The following is a 20,223-nucleotide window of genomic DNA, read 5'->3' on the forward strand; positions in this document are numbered from 1 at the left end:
TTTTTTTTTTTTTTTTTTTTTTTTTTTAATGAAATATGCAAATTGCAACCATCTTTTTCAGTAACATAATAATAATTATTTTATTATCACATTAATTTCATTCACAAAACCCTAATTCATTCCTTCACGCAAACCATTCTACTTTCCAAATTCCCAAATTTGAAATTAAAATTTTAAATAAATTAAAAATAATATTTAAATATATATATATATATATATATAATATTTATGTTAGAAAACAGAAAGAGTAAAGACAGGTCCTTTTTTTGTGAAGGCTGTGCAAAAATTGATGGCCACTCTCTCACCCCTTTCTCTTATCCTTTCTGTTCTCTCTCTATAAATTATTATTATTATTATTCTTGAAGTAAAATTAAAAAAAAAAAAACTTTTTTTATTTGTTTTGTTTTAATCTAATCTCCGGCGGAGCAAAGTTTTCATTTTTATTTTTGGGGTTTTTATCAAAATGGATTTCGATGAGGAGCACGACGACCAAGACGATGAAGTAATAGAGGAGATGCCCATCGCCCACCACTTCGACGCCACTCCGCCGCCACCCGGTGAGGGTTCATCGGCGGAGAGAAAAACCGGCGGCGGAGGAGGAGGAGGAGGAGGAGGTAATATTAGATATAAAGAGTGTTTGAAGAATCACGCCATCGGAATCGGAGGGCAGGCGGTGGATGGGTGCGGCGAGTTTCTACCGGCGGGAGAGGAAGGGAGTATAGATGCACTAAAATGCGCCGCGTGTAACTGTCACCGGAATTTCCACCGGAAAGAAACGGATTCAGATCAGGGACATTACTATAACCTACATCAACATCATCAGTTTTCTTATCGTGGGCCCCCACACCCTTCTGCTTACGTGTACTTGACAGGTGCTCCAATTCAGCAGAGGCCATTGGCGTTACCGGCGGCAGTGTCAGGGAGGGAGGAGGAGGATAACACATCTAATCCGAGCAGTAGCGGCGGAGGGAGCGGCGGAAGTGGGTTGTTGAAGAAGAGATTCCGGACAAAGTTCAGCCAAGAACAAAAGGAGAAAATGTTGGAGTTTGCTGAGAAAGTTGGGTGGACAATTCAAAAACACGATGAGGCTGACGTGGAAGAGTTCTGTCGAACCACCGGTGTCCGGCGGCAGGTGCTTAAGGTGTGGATGCATAACAACAAGCATACTTTGGGGAAGAAGTGCTCAAATGATTAGGGTTTCATAAAGTTTGTGAGTTTGAAATAACCCATTATTTTGTTCTTCATGTTCTTCACTAAAAAAATGGTCAATTTGGAGATCTAAAATTAGGGTTAGATTGAGTAGTTTTGGTGTTTTTTTCCCCTTACTTTATCAATTTCATGTTGTTTACAGTTAAAAACTGAATTTCAGCCATTTTGATTAATGGGTTTTATGTTGAAATTATTGTCTCTATTTTGGGTTTGGTTTTTTTGGATGAAATATAGTGTTTTTGAAAGGAAACAAAGGGAAATCAAACGTGGTAAGCATGCAAAGCCCTCTTTTTTCTTCTGCTTTCTATTCACATCTGTCATCTTCTTCTTCTACCTCCTTTGATTACCTTCAATAATCTTATCACTCCATGACCCGGATTCGAATTAGCATTCTTTGTACAAATCCAAGGTTACCCGACGTAGAATTGTTTCAAACAAAGCACGTTTAGTTTGGAGTTCTTATAATTAAGTCACTGAAAAGAATGAGACGTCTTGTTTGTATAAATGATAACTTTTGTTCTTGTAAGCATTTCTCGAGGATCCAAGTGTTCTTGTGGGGATGTCATGTTGATTTATTTATATACGTTCTTTTACTCGAGCGTGACCGATAGTGATGAAAAGTGGATGTTGTGTTTGGAACTAAGTTTGGAGTTGGGGAAGCAATGGGAAAGGGGAGAGTGAATGTGTTTGGAAGTGGATTTTGGTGGGAAAAGTAAAGAACAGGAATGTAGTTCAAGTGTTGAGGCAGTGTCCGGTGTCGGGACAATAATAATACCTTTGCTTATTTTGCTAACATTTTAAGATTTTTTCATATCCATATTTTATTTATTATTTCTTTTTTTTTTTTATCCGTCATGTCTTTGCTTTTTGCCTTTGCCCTTTGCTCTTTCATCTCATCAACCTAAAGCTGAAAACCCTCCATTATTGCTCTCATCTGCTAGTCCGGTAAAAATCTTTCACTAGTACACACGTTTTGAAATTTTTGAAATTTAAAGGAAAAGTTCGAAGATGACAATATTCGCTACCGATGAACTTTGACTAATACAAATTGTATCATAACCAGACATCAAGCAGTATGTCAATGAGAACGCTGGCTCTCAAGGAGAGGTGGATTGTGATGTCACACATCAGTTGGAGAAAGAGGAACCCCCTATAAAGAAAAGTTCACAGAGTTGAAGACCAACAATTGCAATGATCTATCCCCATCACAATTAAATTTCAAAGATTCTACGAGCCTGTTGGTCAAGGCTATAGACTCATTGAATACATCAGTGTAGCGCACGTGCGACCCAGAACATCTAAGGGCATCACAAACTTGTTATTGCCTCAAACTTCCTTGGCCTAAGTGGCTATAGTCCCTCTAAGACGCGGAGGATTCCTCCACATAGCGTGCTAGTAGCAAATTTTTATATTAAAATTTATAAAATTTGAACTTCAAAAAAGTGTGTAATAAATTTTTAAATTTTCAATTTTGTGTCAGATAAGTTAAATATTTGAATATATGATAAAATTCCGTAATTGTTCAATAAATCTCTTAATTTTATATTGATTAAGTCAGGTTTTGGAAGACGTCACAGAGTCCTATTGGATAGAGAATTGAAAGTCGATGTATATAGACATTTTAAAAATTTACAAACCTCTTCGATACATTTTAAAATATAAAACTAAATAGACAAAGATATTTGGACTTTTATTCTTTTTTGAACTATGAAATAATAAGTTATTTAAAGGGTTAATAGAGTCAATATATACCATAAAACCAAATTTTGTGTTTGTTGGCCTTTCTGAAATTTTGGTCTAAAATATAATAATTTACTGTGTGTACCATTTTTTATAATTGTAATCAATAGTTTATATATATAAAACCTCTGTTAATAAATAATTTAATTATAACAAAATAATTATTTTGAAACCTAAATAATGCTGCCCTTTTTTTGAAACTATTTTTACATAATGTATCATTAAATTATTATTTAACATTAATGTTAGACTTAATCCATTAATTTCTTGAACATTGGAGAAAATAATTGGAAAAAAAAAGGTTACAAAAACAAAATATCATAGGGGCAAAAGTAGATGAACTAAAGATGAGCCCTAGATGAGAATTAAAAGCCCATTATGGAATGATGAACTGTCACATGGAAAGAGTCCAAATACCATTATTATTATTATTTTCTATTTTGAAATTCATTTTTATCCATATTTAAAAACATATATTCAAAATATTCAATCATCAATACTATTTACCTTTCAATCAACAAAATTACAGATATCATCAACAAAAGTTCAAACAACTTCAAATTTTTCACTCCATACACAGTAGAGAAAACAAATATGAATGATGATGAAGTCCATAAAGACAACATTGCTAGCAAAACTACAGAGGTACGGTATTTCTACAGTAATTTGTTGTATATAACATCAAAATCTTGACTTACTTCAATTCTTACTGTGGGTGACCAGGTAAAAAAGTTCATGATCCAGAAGTGTCAGCCCTCACAAGATTTTCACACAGACAATGGATTGTTGGGCTGCAGGGCTTCTCGAAGAATTTTGACTGCACTATCATAATATACAAAGCCCATGAACCAGAATTCATGGTTGTCAATGGAGATAACTTGTATGAACTTTTCAGCCGGTTTTGCTTTGCTTGTTGATGGGTTGACTGCCTTCAGGTGATGCAGCGGGATCACCACCTATCATATAACAGAAGATACAGGTGATTTCTAATCAATTTTTGTTATAGAACCTCAGCAACCTATATGAAGTAAAGATGGGCAATACAAGAGCTGGCCATGGTCATTGTCCAAGCATAGAAGAGGATGCAACTCCAAACGTCATAATCAAATCGAAGTATACATTCATCATGAACACAACATAGGGGAAAATCATGCATCATCAATACAAAATGATAATAAAGAAGAAACCACAGATCAACTGAGCAATCGCTTGATCAACACTCCAGATTTTAGAATCGAATAAAATTTTGCAGTAATGAACAAAAGGATAAGTATGCATGCGTTTAATTATTAGAAGAAGATGACCCTCTGAAACTTGTAAGATGTTGCAAAAATTCTTAAATCTAAAATGCATAATCTTTCAGGCTTTGCAGTTGATCCAGAACAGAGTTCCAATGAAATTTTATTGACCATGTGATTGAAATAATGTTCTCAAACATTAAAAAATGGATTTAAGGGTCTCATGATTCTGGATTTGGATTTGAGGCAATCAGACTGATTCAAGAGGAAACTGGGAGGTCGGGATAGAGAAGTTGGAATCTGACTTGAGTTTACTCTAGTTACTGGGATGGAATATGTATAAAATTGAAGCAGTTTGCACCTCATATAAACTTTTTTTTTTTCTTCCTTCTAAGAAAGTGCAGCATATATGAAACAGCTCAATTTCATCGCTAGCACATATTTGTCCGCTTTTGTCTGTTATGTATTGCCGTTAGCCTCACTGTTTTAACATGCGTCTACTAGAGAGAGGTTTCCACACCCTTATAAGAAATGTTTTGTTCTCCTCTCCAACTAACGTGAGATCTCACAATATAGCTAGCACATATTGAGCATATATGAAACAGCTCAATCCCATCGCTAGCACATATTGTCCGCTTTTGCCTGTCATGTATTGCCGTTAACCTCACTGTTTTAACATGCATCTACTAGGGAGAGATATCCACACCCTTATAAGGAATGTTTTGTTCTCCTCTCCAACTAACGTGAGATCTCCCAATATAGACCATTAATGGTGCATTACCCATACTCAGCAAGAGTTCCCAAGTTCTAACTTCCTCACTTTCATAAATATTGATGGCCCATTCTTCACATCTTCTTCACTTGAATTGGCATCAATTCAACCAAAACTTTTAGATTCATCTAATTATCGACTACTTAACGAACAGTAAGATTCAACAATTCAGTTTTACCTTGTAAAGGCTCCATTGAGTCTCCTCGCCGACTTTGTACGAAAGAGGATCGTCACTGCAAAAGGCAAGTTTAGCCGTTGATACGTACAAAGTTCCCATCACTGGACCAGCTGATGTGGATAAGTAGCATGCAAACGCCTTCTGAAGTTTCTCTTCCGGTATACTCTCAAAAGTCTGTCGGAAGATCTTCTCATAACCACCTTCTGCAAGAACTTTCGTCCCTTGAGCAATTCTTGCCACAGCAGCATCAGTAATGCTAGGCCCTGTTTTCACTGGTTTGAAACAAGATTGTTTCAACTTATCATTATTGCTTAACAGAAGCAAGTAAAAAGTTCCAAAAAGAATGATAAAGAGTGTTTTAAAATTGTCGTATTTAAAGTCACTATCCCAAACAAATGAGTAGGTGTAGAAAATGTTAAAAACCATGGAACTCCATAATAGTATGATATTGTGCACTTTGAGCATAAACTCTCGTGGCTTTACTTTTGGTTTTCCCAAAAGGCCTCATACCAATGGAGATGTATTCCTTACTTATAAACCCATGATCGTCCATTTAATTAGCCAACATGGGACTTCCTCTCTCAACAATCCTCAACAGAAAAAACAATCCTCAACGGAAAAAGCTTATAGTACCAAATAAAAGGTAATCCAAAATTCAAGCTCAGGCAATAAGAAAGAACACAGCTCATTCAATGGAAGTCACAACACATAAAACAGCAGAGCACATAATGAAAGTAAAACAAATGAGAAATAGTTCCAGGAAAACGCTTAATGCCAGTATCCTTAGAAGAACAATTGTAGGTTTTCTAAGATCTGTGTTTATATGGACGTAAACTATATTCCAATCAAAGTCGGCATACAGTTGCGTGTGCTATCAGAGTCTTGTAATTTCTCATCTTAACCACCTACAAGTTCATCATTTATTTTAAACTTGAATTCAAATTTATCAGTAGTGATGAGAAGGTAAAGAACGCGTTGATTATTTAAAAGAATGAAGGGTTTACAGTGCTGCCACATATTTCCAGCAAGATCCTCGGCCTTCTTGGTTGCCTCAGCAGCCTTCTTCCCCCATCTTCCAAGCATCTCCTTCATGGAATCCACCGTATCTGATCATACATCAAGCATGCACATCTATCGAATTCGAATTTCATTTAATTCTAAACGCTCAATAAATATTAACATCTAGGGAAATCGACCACATACTCTTGGCGGAAGATGGATTTCCACAGGCTGGAGCCGCAGAAACATAGGGATTAGCTTCAGTCGGCAGAGTGGTAGCATTTCCCTCAGAGATCGGAGCACGAGGCTCACTGTTCGGCTGAGTTTGAGGTGGAGGAGGATGTTGGGGTTGGGAGCTCATGGGGACAGTGGTCCAGTTCTCCGGCATCAGCGGCGGAGCAACATCGCTAGGGTCAAGCTTGGGATAGGGAGAATATTCGCCGGAGCGATGATCGGTAATCGGATCCGGGTGATCGGAGTGCGACGGTTTAGGAGGGAGTGGATTGGATGGATCAGGCTGAGGCTGAGGCTGTGGCTGAGACTGACTCATTTGAGAGTGGATGAGAATAGTTCAAATCGATCTCCGGCGCCGGTGAAATAAACGAGAAGAACTGAATCAGTTTGGAAGGGAAACGGCTGAGTATGAAATCGACGGTGTTTTTATTCGTTTCTTCGCATCTGATATTTTGTTTGATCTTTTTCTCTCTTCTTTCAACGAGAATTAAAGATAATGTTTCTTTTTCTAAATGAAATAATAATTAAAAACTACAGACAAAATTAATCACGCAAAATACGTGTAATGTTTTGAACGGTTGGAAATGAAGGGGTCAAATCGTCAAAGGGTCTTGCTTTGAATTTCCAATTCTTTTGTATTTTTTTTTCTTTCCTTTCTTCTTTTTATTTTTTTTATTCTTATGATTTTTTTCGGTGGTTCCTACTTGGTTTGGAGACGTGAGATCCCACATCGGTTGGAGAGGAGAACGAAACATTCTTTATAAGGGTGTGAAAACCTCTCTATGATGATATATAACGGGCAAAAGTGGACAATAACTACTATTGACAAACTTGGACTGTTACAAATGGTATTAGAGCGGTAGGCCATCGAGAAAAACGAAATGTTCCTTATAAGAGTGTGAAAATCTCTCCCTAGCAAACACGTTTTAAAACCGTGAGGCTGACGGCAATATGTAACGAACCAAAACAGTCAATATCTATTAGCGAATGTTAAGCCTCCCGGAGAGTGAATTGTGAGAGGGGAACAAAACATTCCTTATAATGGTTTGCGTTTTAAAATTGAGGCTAATGACAATACATATCGGACCAAAGTAGACAATTTCTACTAGCAGTGATACATAATGAGCAAAAGTAGACAATGTAGGCTTGAAATGTTATAGGAGTCTACCATTAAAAGGACAAGACAAACTGGTAAAAAAATTCTAAACTAATTCGTATCTAACTTGTGGCGAATTTACCTAAACCCACGAACCATAAAAAGATGGCTAATTATACACAAGACAGATCCAGAAACTATGAAAAATTACTTATTGTGTGTAAGATTAATGATGTGTAACACTTGATGGAATATAAGGGCTCAATGTTGGCTTATTGGCCCTTGATCTCACATTAATTAATTTCAATGAATTAATTATTGATGTTTTGATGATAACAAACCTACTTTTAATTATTAACTATTTTCAGTTTTTTGAACTGTCCACAGTATAAGGTCGGGAATAACGATTACAACAACTTTTCAATTACTCAAATCAGAGCTAAAACGAAGAAATTAGAGTCGAGACAACATACCCGACGTGATGATGTGGCAACAAAATCAAAATGATGGACAAATCAAAATATATCAAAGTATGACATTTATAATATTGGAAGAGTAACACATGGTGGAGTTTTTCTTATTATTACATTTCTAAATAAAATTATTTTTACAAATATAAATTTGAATATAACCGTTACTCACATCGAATTTTATTATTACTATATTATATTATTATATTATTATATTTTAAAATTTTGGTAGTTACTCACATCATTTTTATTATTATTATATTATTATATTTATAATAAATTTTGAATTACATTTTACCGTTACTCACATAACTTTTTATTATTATTATATTATATTACTATTATATTAAAATTTTGAAATAAATGAATTTAGAAAATTTTCTTACTTAATTACTTTTAATCTCCACCTTCCATTATTCCTAACACAATCCAATGGTCAATATTCAATCCTACATTTTGCCACTTTTCTCCTCTATATAAACTCATCTTCCCCACATTTTTAAAATATACAACTTACATACATTCTTCAATCCTCATTTGTTCAAAGTCTCCATTGTTTATTGCTCTCTCCAAGCTTACAAGTTTATTTCTTTTCATCTTATTCTTGAGAGGGATTATTATTATATTGTGAGGAAATAGTTGTCAGTATCCCAAATTGTAAATCTACTCTTTGAGAGAGTTGTGGTGTGTTATTATCAAACTCAAATACTTGTATCGGTTTGATCCTGCGTCGTTGAAAGGATTGAGTTTGCTCTTGAACTCGTAAAAAGAGCGGTGTACCGGTTTGGCTCTGATCCGTGGAAAGAGTCGGAAAAGTTCTTTATTCAAATTCCCAAGAGGCGCTTGGGGAGTGGAGTAGGTCGAGTTTGACCGAACCACTATAAAACTACGGTGTCATTTTCTCTAACTCTTTCCTATTTAATTTCAAGATTATTATTATGTTTATTGCATGTTCTACTTGATTATTGTTTTGACTTGAATTATTTTGTTTTAGTAATTATCATCTTCTACTTATTTGTAAAAAGTTTTATCATTAGAAAAATTAATCAAGTTTAAACACTTTTATCGTTAAAACCCTATTCACCCCCCCTCTAGGGTTGCCATACCGATCCAACAATTGGTATCAGAGCAGGTTGCTCCTATAGATTTTTTATCTAAACTTTATTGTTCGAGCTTATGGCAAACCTACGTGTTAAAAATGGTTTTAGTGAAGGACAATCAACTTCTAGGCCACCTTATTTTGATGGAACAAATTATACATGTTGGAAAGCTAGGATGAAAATTTATTTGCAATCCGTTGATTATCAATTGTGGTTAAATGTTAGTAATGGTCCTTACATTCCAATAAAAATTGTTAATAATATTGAGGTGCCTAAATTAGAAAATGAATTTGATGAGCATGATATGAAAAAATGTTCTTTGAATGCTAGTGCTATCAATTGTCTGTATTGTGCCTTAAGTAATGATGAATTTAATAGAGTATGTATGTGTTCTTCGGCATATGAAATTTGGAAAACTCTTGAAGTAACTCATGAGGGAACCAATCAAGTTAAAGAAACAAAAATTAGCATGTTAGTTCATAATTATGAACTATTTAAAATGGAGGAAAATGAACCTATTGGTGATATGTTTACTAGATTTACTAATATTTTAAATGCTTTGAAAAATCTTGGAAAAGTATATTCTACCTCCGAAAATGTAAGAAAAATTCTTAGGTCTCTGCCTAAAAGTTGGGAGGCAAAAGTGACGGCGATTCAAGAAGCAAAGGATCTCACAAAGCTTCCTTTGGATGAACTCATTGGTTCTCTCATGACACATGAGATTACCATGAACGGGCACATGGAAGAAGAATCCAAAAAGAAGAAAAGTATAGCCCTAAAATCCATCAAAGTTGACTCTGAAGATGAGGACGTCCTTGATGAAGATGATGTCGCCTACTTCACACGTAAGTATAAAAATTTTATTAAAAGGAAGAAACAATTAAAAAAACATTTCACAAATCAAAAAGAGTCAAAAGGTGAAAAGAGCAAAAACGATGAGGTAATATGTTATGAATGTAAAAAGCCGGGTCATATAAGAACGGATTGTCCTCTCCTCAAATCATCTAAGAAATCCAAGAAGAAAGCAATGAAGGCTACTTGGGATGATAGTGATGAAAGTGCAAGTGGAAGTGATGAAGAAGTTGCAAATTTTTGCTTCATGGCTCATAGTGACAAAGAGGATGAACAAGAAGATGAACAAGAAGATGAGGTAACTCTTGAATCTCTTTCTTATCATGAATTATTTAAACTTGTTGATGAGATGACAATTGATTTAGAAAAACTTAGTTCAAAGTATGTTGTGCTTAAAAAGAAATATAAGACTTCAATTATTGAAAATAAGTCTTTGCTAAATGAAATTTCTTGCTTGAAGGAGAAGGATCATAATATTGTTAAAATTGATGTACCTTGTGAAAAGCATGTATTTGATTGTGATGAGAAAAATGCATTAATTGATAAAGTCAAGACTCTTGAGCATGATTGTGGTGAAAAAGATAAATTAATTAAATTGCTCAAAGAGAATGAATCAAATAATTTGCAAGAACTTGGTAGGGCTAAGGAATCTATTAAAATGTTAACAATAGGTGCTCAAAAATTAGATAAAATACTTGAAGGAGGTAAGTCATATGGTGATAAAAGAGGATTAGGCTATATTGATGAATGTTCTACACCTTCAAGTTCTAAAACAATCTTTGTTAAAGCATCCCCTATCTTGCCTAAATCTAACACATGTAAATTTGTATCTAAGTATGATAAATCTAGATTTGTGCCTATATGTCATTATTGTGGTGTTGAAGGTCATATTAGACCTAAGTGCTTTAAATTGAAAAATTCTCAAAATATTCATTTAGGAAGAAAAGTTTCTCAAAATACAAAGTTTAACAATGTTTTAGAAAATAATTTTTCGAATAAAAATAGAATACACAAATTTAGTCCAAGAAATAAATTCTTGCATAATGTCGTTTGTTTCTCGTGTGGTAAGTTTGGACATAAAGATTATTCTTGTTACTTATCTAAATACAATGTCTTTAATATGAATGCAAATATGAAATGGATTCCTAAATTTGTGAATACTAACTTTCTAGGACCCAAACAAGTATGGGTACCAAAAGGTCAATTTTGAATATCTTTGTTTTTAGGTTTGTTTGAAAGCCTCCAAGAAAAATAAGTGGTACTTGGATAGTGGTTGCTCAAGACACATGACGGGTAATCCATCCAAGTTTGTCAATCTTTCCAAGAAGGATGGTGGCTTAGTAACCTTTGGTGATAACAAGAAGGGTAAAATAATTGGTAAGGGTACTATAGGTAATGACTCTTGTACTCTCATTAAAAATGTATTGTTAGTTGATGGTTTAAAGCATGACTTACTTAGCATTAGTCAATTATGTGATAAAGGTTTTAGAGTTGTATTTGATAAGAATAATTGCATAATTGAAAATGCTAGTGATAGAAAAGTTTTGTTTGTAGGAAATAGAGACGATAATGTGTATACTATTGATTTGAATGATTGTCCTACAAATGATAAATGTCTTTCGGTTTTGCTTGATAACTCTTGGCTATGGCATAGAAGACTAGGACATGCTAGTATGTACTTGATTTCAAATATTTCAAAAAATTCATTAGTGAGAGGTCTCCCTCAACTTAAATTTGAAAAAGATAAAATTTGTGACGCTTGTCAAATGGGTAAGCAAACTAAGTCTTCTTTCAAATCTAAAAATATGATTTCTACTACTAGACCTCTTCAACTACTCCATATAGACTTATTTGGCCCTTCTAAAATAGCTAGTTATGGAGGAAATTATTATGCTTTTGTGATAGTGGATGATTTTTCAAGATTTACTTGGGTTTTGATGATAAAACATAAGAATGATGTTTTGAAAAGATTTGCTAGTTTTGTAAAAAGAGTTCAAAATGAAAAAGGGTTTTTAATTACTAAAATTAGGAGTGACCATGGGGGAGAATTTAACAGTGTTGCCTTTGAAAAATTTTGTGAAGATAATGGTTTTTCTCATGACTTCTCCTCTCCAAGGACTCCTCAACAAAACGGTGTGGTTGAAAGGAAAAATCGTACTTTACAAGAATTTGCTAGATCAATGTTAAATGAGTATGATTTACCTAAATATTTTTGGGCGGAAGCCGTTAATACCGCTTGTTATATTTTAAATAGAGTTTTAATTAGACCTTCATTAAATAAAACTCCTTATGAACTCTGGCATAACAAAATTCCAAATGTTGGGTATTTCAAAGTTTTTGGTTGTAAATGTTTTATTTTGAACAACAAAGAAAAGCTTGGAAAGTTTGATTCAAAAACGGATATTGGTATTTTTCTTGGCTATTCATCTACTAGTAAAGCTTATAGAATTTTCAATAAGAGAACTTTAGTTATTGAAGAATCTATGCATGTGGTATTTGATGAATCTTGCAATAATATTTCTAATGAGTCTATTTGTAGTGATGATTTAGAAAGAAATTTTGGAGATTTACTCGTTAGTGACAACGGCAAAGAAATTGTTACGAGTAAAGAAGAGATGAGCTTAAAGGAAGAAGGTTCTTCATCAATGCCAAAAGAATGGAGGTATGCCTTGTCTCATCCCAAGGACTTGATTCTTGGTGATCTCGAACAAGGTGTGAAAACTCGCTCTTCTATTAATTTATTTAATAATCTTGCTTTTGTTTCTCAAATTGAACCAAAAAGTCTTAAGGATGCCGAAAATGATGAGTTTTGGATTTTAGCCATGCAAGAAGAGCTAAATCAATTTGAAAGGAACAAAGTTTGGGAATTAGTCCATAGGCCATCTAATACTTCTATTATTGGAACCAAATGGGTTTTTAGAAATAAAATGGATGAAAATGGGAATATCATTAGAAATAAAGCTAGGCTTGTAGCTCAAGGTTATTGTCAAGAGGAAGGCATAGATTATGAAGAAACTTTTGCACCCGTTGCTAGATTAGAAGCTATTAGAATGTTACTTGCTTTTGCTTCTTACAAAAATTTTGTATTATATCAAATGGATGTGAAAAGTGCATTTTTGAATGGTTATATTATGGAGGAAGTTTATGTAGAACAACCTCCCGGATTTGAAAATGTAGAATTTCCTCATCATGTCTATAAGTTGAAAAAGGCTCTTTATGGCTTAAAACAAGCTCCAAGAGCTTGGTATGATAGACTTAGTAATTTTCTTATTGGGAATGATTTTAAAATGGGCAAACTCGACACTACACTCTTTATTAAGATTAAAGAAAACGATATGCTAGTAGTGCAAATATATGTGGATGATATCATATTTGGTTCTACTAATCCTTCTTTATGTGAAGAATTTTCTAAATGTATGCATAGTGAGTTTGAGATGAGTATGATGGGAGAACTCAGTTTCTTTCTTGGACTTCAAATCAAACAACTCAAGAATGGTATCTTCATCAATCAAGAGAAATACACTAAAGATTTGCTCAAAAGATTCAAGTTCAATGGAGGTAAGATTGCAAGAACTCCCATGAGCACATCCACTAAGCTTGACAAGGATGAAAAAGGTAAAAGTGTGGATATTAAAGCTTATCGAGGTATGATTGGATCTTTACTTTACTTGACCGCTAGTAGACCCGATATTATGTTTAGTGTATGTCTTTGTGCTAGATTTCAATCTTGTCCTAAGGAATCTCATTTACATGCCGTTAAGAGAATATTTAAATATTTGCTTGGAACTATTGATCTAGGATTGTGGTATCCTAGAAATGTTGAATTTAAATTGGTAGGATATTCTGATGCAGATTTTGCCGGAAGCTTACTTGATCGTAAAAGTACTAGTGGAACTTGTCAATTTCTTGGTAGTTCCTTAGTTTCTTGGTTTAGTAAAAAGCAAAATTCGGTTGCCTTATCTACTACCGAAGCGGAATATATTGCGGTTGCTAGTTGCTGTGCTCAAATTCTTTGGATGAAACAAACTCTTTGTGATTTTGGATTAAAGTTTCATAGTGTGCCTATATTTTGTGATAATACAAGTGCTATTAATTTAACTAAAAATCCTATTCATCATTCTAGAACTAAACATATTGACATTAGACATCATTTTATTAGAGAGCATGTGCAAAATGGACATATTATTCTTGATTTTGTAAACTCTAATAATCAACTGGCCGATATTTTCACCAAGCCATTGAATGAAGAAATTTTTTGCAAAAATAGGCTTGAGCTTGGTATTATTCGTTGTGATATATCTTGAATTTTATAATTTTTGAATGCATGTTTTTAGGGGGAGCCATTATGTCATTATTAAATGCATTCTCTTTCAATTGTTCATTTTGATGATTACAAAGGGGGAGAAAATTAAGAAAAATATGTTCTAAATTTGTTATTTTATAATTTATGAATCATTTACTTGGTGTTTCATAATTTCTTGAGGCATTAATATAAGGGAGAATATGCTCTTGAGTGAAATTTATGATAATATATTAGTATGTAGTGATATTATTACATGGATGTTGTATTATTGGTTTTTATGAATTTTTCTTTAAATGATTTGTCATCATCAAAAAGGGGGAGATTGTTGGCTTATTGGCCCTTGATCGCACATTAATTAATTTCAATGAATTAATTATTGATGTTTTGATGATAACAAACCTACTTTTAATTATTAACTATTTTCAGTTTTTTGAACTGTCCACAGTATAAGGTCGGGAATAACGATTACAACAACTTTTCAATTACTCAAATCAGAGCTAAAACGAAGAAATTAGAGTCGAGACAACATACCTGACGTGATGATGTGGCAACAAAATCAAAATGATGGACAGATCAAAATATATCAAAGTATGACATTTATAATATTGGAAGAGTAACACATGGTGGAGTTTTTCTTATTATTACATTTCTAAATAAAATTATTTTTACAAATATAAATTTGAATATAACCGTTACTCACATCGAATTTTATTATTACTATATTATATTATTATATTATTATATTTTAAAATTTTGGTAGTTACTCACATCATTTTTATTATTATTATATTATTATATTTATAATAAATTTTGAATTACATTTTACCGTTACTCACATAACTTTTTATTATTATTATATTATATTACTATTATATTACAATTTTGAAATAAATGAATTTAGAAAATTTTCTTACTTAATTACTTTTAATCTCCACCTTCCATTATTCCTAACACAATCCAATGGTCAATATTCAATCCTACATTTTGCCACTTTTCTCCTCTATATAAACTCATCTTCCCCACATTTTTAAAATATACAACTTACATACATTCTTCAATCCTCATTTGTTCAAAGTCTCCATTGTTTATTGCTCTCTCCAAGCTTACAAGTTTATTTCTTTTCATCTTATTCTTGAGAGGGATTATTATTATATTGTGAGGAAATAGTTGTCAGTATCCCAAATTGTAAATCTACTCTTTGAGAGAGTTGTGGTGTGTTATTATCAAACTCAAATACTTGTATCGGTTTGATCCTGCGTCGTTGAAAGGATTGAGTTTGCTCTTGAACTCGTAAAAAGAGCGGTGTACCGGTTTGGCTCTGATCCGTGGAAAGAGTCGGAAAAGTTCTTTATTCAAATTCCCAAGAGGCGCTTGGGGAGTGGAGTAGGTCGAGTTTGACCGAACCACTATAAAACTACGGTGTCATTTTCTCTAACTCTTTCCTATTTAATTTCAAGATTATTATTATGTTTATTGCATGTTCTACTTGATTATTGTTTTGACTTGAATTATTTTGCTTTAGTAATTATCATCTTCTACTTATTTGTAAAAAGTTTTATCATTAGAAAAATTAATCAAGTTTAAACACTTTTATCGTTAAAACCCTATTCACCCCCCCTCTAGGGTTGCCATACCGATCCAACACTCAACCCTAGGGAGAGAATAGTTATGAAATATTTAAAATAAAATACATCGAATGAACTATACAATTAGCTCCATCATTGTTTAAGGCTAAGGCTGCATAATTGATAGTCCAATGCGACTTTTAAGACTATTATTCTTCTGCCTCATCCAACATCTTTGAAATCTTCTCAATGAAACTCTCCATAACCTCCAAACCTCTATCATCTGAAAACATAAAGTTGAGATAATTAAATCAGCATCAGAAATGAAGGATATATAATATATATATTTAAGCATGGAAAAGTGAAATGAGTTGAAATTGTATATTACCTAGTCTTGGTATTGTGTGGCCTTTAGGATGATTAATTACTACAGGCTCTATATATGATTCCAGAAGCTTCTGTCCGTGGGGCATCAAGAAATCTTCCTTACCTGCCACCATGATAACCCTTTTCAGCATTTCACACACAGGTTCTAGAAGTTGATTAATTTATTTCAAATCTTAAATTCAAGAATTTAAACAGTTCATATAATCAAAGGAAAATATCAAATCATGGCATCTTAAGAACTCTTGCATCAATGGCTTTAAAATGAAAGTCTAATGGATTGGATGTCTAAATTGATTCAATTAGTAAAGTTTTGAGCTATTTGGAGTTTAACGTGATACCCACCTAAGAATTTAGGGATTTGATTCTCTTATTTTTGAGAAAAAGACCAATCAAAGAATTGTCCATTCACATTTTTTAATAATACATTCATAACAACCTCCTTGATTTGAATTGGCAATCTGCCTATAATTATTTTGATACATAAAATACGATGGATTGTTCGGCTACTTGGACGTAATTCAAGGAATTAAGACAAGCTCTTATTTAATTCCAAAACTAAATGCCTAAAATTATGCGCTCGGTGGGTTGTTTGTTTTCAAAGTAACGATGTAAAGAATCAGAATATTCGTAACTACTTTCAAAAAAGGACAAAAGGAACACCATGTGGAGGAGGTACCTAGAAAATGGAGGGATGGGCATCCAATGGCTGACGAGTAAGCTTTCTCAGCCACAGATTGCGATCTGAATTTCGCACCGCTGACGATGATCACGAATTTGATCTTGGGGACTTTCGTCAGTGCCATACCCTGCAACAATTAATGCACCTCAGCGTCAAAACCTCGATTTCACTTTTAACGTTTATTTTGGAGAATTCAGATGGATTTGTAATGTAATAGCAGCAGGCTGCTGTTAGGTTACCTTCGCTTGAAGTCCCGGCAGAGCGGCCGATAGTATCGCCCCCTGAAATTGTTTGCAAAGAGATTGAAATTGTAGAATTCAACGAAGTTCATTAACAAATCGATACTCGATTAAGCTCCGTTTGGCTAATTAGGAAAAATAAAAATGATATTACCTGTGAGAAACCGAGGAATCCATCGAATGGTCCGTGCTTAAGCATGTAATCCTCAATGAACGAGAGACACTCGTCGAAATTCCTATACTCGGTAAATTCCTGCAATGGAAGAAGAGAGAATAAACAAACAAAATAAACGAGAGTTTGCGATTTTTGGAAGAAATTACGGTTAAGCTGTCGTACTGGACTGAATTGAAACCACTCAAAATAGGGAGGATCAAAAATTCCTTCGATGTCGGATTTGCCTTCGGCAGGAAATGGAGCATCGAGAAAATCCAGATCGAGTTGTTCGAGGACAGAATCCGGCCATTTTCCGACTTGCTTCTTGAGGATTGCTCCACTGGTTCGGAAGCCATGGAGGCAAAGAAATCTAGGTTTTCTTCGGATTTCACCGTCGGTTCCCATGATTGGAATTCTCTGTAAATGGAATTCCGGAGATCTGGTTTTCGAAATTGGTGAGCAGAGGAGAGGGGAGAGCGAACTCATTTAAAACCCATTTTCTAGGCCCTTCCTCCCTCCTCGCTAGGTAGCTTCATGATAGAGACTCGTTGTAAACATGGGAAACGCCGAGGACGAATGTGCTGACGCGCGAGTATTCAATTTTTTTGGGGAAGAGACGCGCACTCGATAGGGGTATTTTCGGTATAAAATGCATTGTATTACAATTTGGGCTTGGTCTTGGGCCTGGGCCTGGGCTTTTTTCCTCTAAAAAATGAATATTTTGAAAATAATAAATAAATAAACGCCGCGTTTTATCCCATATGAGAATTTTTTTTATTCGTAAAATAACAAATAAATGAATAGTGGAAAAGATATTTGTTAATGGATTGATTTTATTTTAAATTGAATTAAGTGAAAATAATTATGAATTGCTAAAGTTTAATGGAAAGATTAGGAGGTTGATTAATAAAACGATTAATTTATGATTTTCAATCAAAATTATTTTATTTTATAAAGTAAGGTACCGAAAAGTATCTGAAAATATTCATAATAATGACATTAGTTAAGCGTTATACAATGCATCATTTATAGTAATAAATTTATTACACAAATATTCTCATATTTAAAAAGTTGTAATAAATGTTGTTTTAAGTTACTTGAATGCAAAAGATTAAGTGGATTTGAAGGTATTTAAAAGTAACATTTATTAGTTACTATTATTTTTCAAGCAACCAACTAGTTAATGAGTACCTTGACAGCTAATATTTAAATTTACAATATTACGGGATTAAGTAATTATTTATTTTAGGTATAATGAGTGTATATATAATATTCAATTTTACATATTTTGTTGAATAATTTGTAATAACAATACATAGTTTTGTTATTATTTTCAAATAATGACGTCATAAAAAAAACTCATTTATTTTTAGATAGTTACAAATTTTGAATATTACAAATTTTTGGTGTATGATAATTTAGAGTTATGATATTTTTTTTATTATATTTTAATACTTATTTACAACTTGAACGATTATGGTCATAAAATTTAAAAGTTAATTCTTGGAATGCCTAAGACTATATAAAATCAGTGTATGTTATATTTGTTAGTGGACATTAAAAATGCAGTAAAAAAAACATTTGTGTTTTCTAGTTAGTGACTAAGTTCTTTGTAAATCGATAGTTTAAGTTCAATGTTTAGAATAGTTTGAATTTCGTTAAAGAAAAGTTTGAATTTCCCACTCAACATGGTGTTGAACTAAGAAAAAAAGCAACGAGTTCAGAAAATATATAGCTTCGTTTTATTTTTATTATTATTATCGGGGAGTATAACACATCTAATTAAGATGTATTCTAGCATCTCATTTGTCTTTGAGCTAAGCTGTTATTTAGTTTGAGTGGATCATAACTTTGAAATCCTGTCGATGAAATTCTCCATAATCTTCAAACTTTTTTGATCTGAAAAAGGAAATTATACAATATCAAAATTACCATAAGAAGAGCCATAAGGATGTATATTTGAGGAATGAATTGAAGATTACCAAGTCTAGGTACTGCGTGGCCTTTGAGATGATTGATTACAAATGGTTCAACAAATGATTCCAGCAGCTGCAATCCACTGGGCATGAAGAAGTCTTCCTCACCTTGTCAACCACAATAACAACAGATCCTTTCAGCAAGCAAAATGAAAAGAAATGGAATAAGGCAAAAACAATGCGTGGAAGTTACTTAGAAAATGGAGGGATGGGCATGCGATGGATGAGGCATAAGCTTCTTGAGCGTCCAGAGATGGCGATTCCAGTTTCACACCGTTGATGATGATTACGAATTTGATCTTAGGGACTCTCGTCAGCGCCACACCCTGCTGCAACCGATTCAATTTCATTCTGGAAAATTGAAACAGAGATTTACAACAATAGCCAGGCCAAGCGGCCGGAGTGTTTACCTTCGCTTGAAATCCCGGTAGTAGGGCCGCCAACGCCGCTCCCTGAAAATGTTCGCGATCGAAGAGTTTCAAATGTGAGATCGTTCAACTCAGAAATTGATTCGGATCAATTGTTACCTGTGAGAAGCCGAGTAGTCCGTCGAATGGTCCGTGCTCAAGCATGTGATTCTCGATGAATTGAAGGCATTCCTCAACATTTGTAAAATCGGCCGTGTCCTGAAATTGAATCGATCGATTTTGAGTTGTGAAATTGCAGAGAATTGAAAAGGAAGAGCGATTTGTGAACCTCGTGGAATTGAAACCACTCGTAATAGGGAGGATCGTGAAGTCCTTCGACTTCGGATTTTCCTCTGGAAGGGAATGGAGCGTCCATAAAATGGAAATCGAATTGATTGAGGACGGAAGTCGGCCATTTCTCGACATGCTTCTTCAAGATTGCTCCACTGGTTCGGAAGCCATGAAGGCACAAAATTCTAGGTTTTCTTTGAATTCTACTCTTGCTGCCCATGCTTGAAATTCTCTTTGAATCGCTAGCTGCTCTTTTAAAGCCATTTCTACCGACCTTAATTAAATAACTACACTCGTTAGAGTAATGGTTCGGTGATCGCTCTATTGACGGTTC

At 33.8% G+C, this 20,223-nt stretch overlaps 4 protein-coding genes and 1 long non-coding RNA gene across 6 annotated transcripts; 1 reads left to right on the top strand and 4 right to left on the bottom strand.

Moving 5' to 3' along the window:
* Window positions 1–247: 247 nt before the first annotated feature.
* On the bottom strand, window positions 248–3,382 carry LOC111492251. The gene is made up of 3 exons (XR_002719839.1): window positions 3,367–3,382; window positions 2,898–2,904; window positions 248–358 (listed from the first exon to the last, which is right to left on the bottom strand). It is a non-coding gene; the product is annotated as an uncharacterized LOC111492251 (long non-coding RNA).
* Window positions 376–1,399, top strand: LOC111492212 (zinc-finger homeodomain protein 2-like). The gene has a single exon (XM_023141484.1). It carries the CDS (start codon window positions 464–466, stop codon window positions 1,193–1,195), a length of 732 nt encoding a protein of 243 aa, XP_022997252.1. The 5' UTR covers window positions 376–463; the 3' UTR covers window positions 1,196–1,399.
* Window positions 3,383–3,434: 52 nt separating the features above from the next.
* Window positions 3,435–6,859, bottom strand: LOC111492192 (GEM-like protein 1). The gene is made up of 4 exons (XM_023141457.1): window positions 6,341–6,859; window positions 6,142–6,243; window positions 5,138–5,409; window positions 3,435–3,905 (listed from the first exon to the last, which is right to left on the bottom strand). The coding sequence occupies exons 1-4, from the start codon at window positions 6,684–6,686 to the stop codon at window positions 3,717–3,719; spliced, it is 909 nt and encodes a 302-aa protein (XP_022997225.1). The 5' UTR covers window positions 6,687–6,859; the 3' UTR covers window positions 3,435–3,716.
* Window positions 6,860–15,786: 8,927 nt separating this feature from the next.
* LOC111492210 (dihydrofolate reductase-like) lies at window positions 15,787–17,802 on the bottom strand. The gene is made up of 6 exons (XM_023141482.1): window positions 17,399–17,802; window positions 17,216–17,314; window positions 17,062–17,103; window positions 16,820–16,949; window positions 16,145–16,246; window positions 15,787–16,039 (listed from the first exon to the last, which is right to left on the bottom strand). The coding sequence occupies exons 1-6, from the start codon at window positions 17,699–17,701 to the stop codon at window positions 15,966–15,968; spliced, it is 750 nt and encodes a 249-aa protein (XP_022997250.1). The 5' UTR covers window positions 17,702–17,802; the 3' UTR covers window positions 15,787–15,965.
* Window positions 17,803–18,960: 1,158 nt separating this feature from the next.
* LOC111492222 (esterase CG5412-like) lies at window positions 18,961–20,126 on the bottom strand. 2 transcript variants are annotated; one of them, XM_023141497.1, is made up of 6 exons: window positions 19,888–20,126; window positions 19,719–19,817; window positions 19,602–19,643; window positions 19,385–19,517; window positions 19,198–19,299; window positions 18,961–19,114 (listed from the first exon to the last, which is right to left on the bottom strand). In XM_023141497.1, exons 1-6 carry the CDS (start codon window positions 20,107–20,109, stop codon window positions 19,059–19,061), a joined length of 654 nt encoding a protein of 217 aa, XP_022997265.1. In that variant the 5' UTR covers window positions 20,110–20,126; the 3' UTR covers window positions 18,961–19,058. The 2 variants fall into 2 exon arrangements, with proteins under 2 accessions (XP_022997265.1, XP_022997264.1); XM_023141496.1 differs by having other exon boundaries at window positions 19,385–19,520.
* Between the last annotated feature and the right edge of the window lie 97 nt (window positions 20,127–20,223).

The sequence above is a fragment of the Cucurbita maxima genome, unplaced genomic scaffold (assembly GCF_002738345.1).
Source record: "Cucurbita maxima cultivar Rimu unplaced genomic scaffold, Cmax_1.0 Cma_Scf00017, whole genome shotgun sequence".
In the NCBI taxonomy this organism is placed as follows: Eukaryota; Viridiplantae; Streptophyta; class Magnoliopsida; order Cucurbitales; family Cucurbitaceae; genus Cucurbita; species Cucurbita maxima.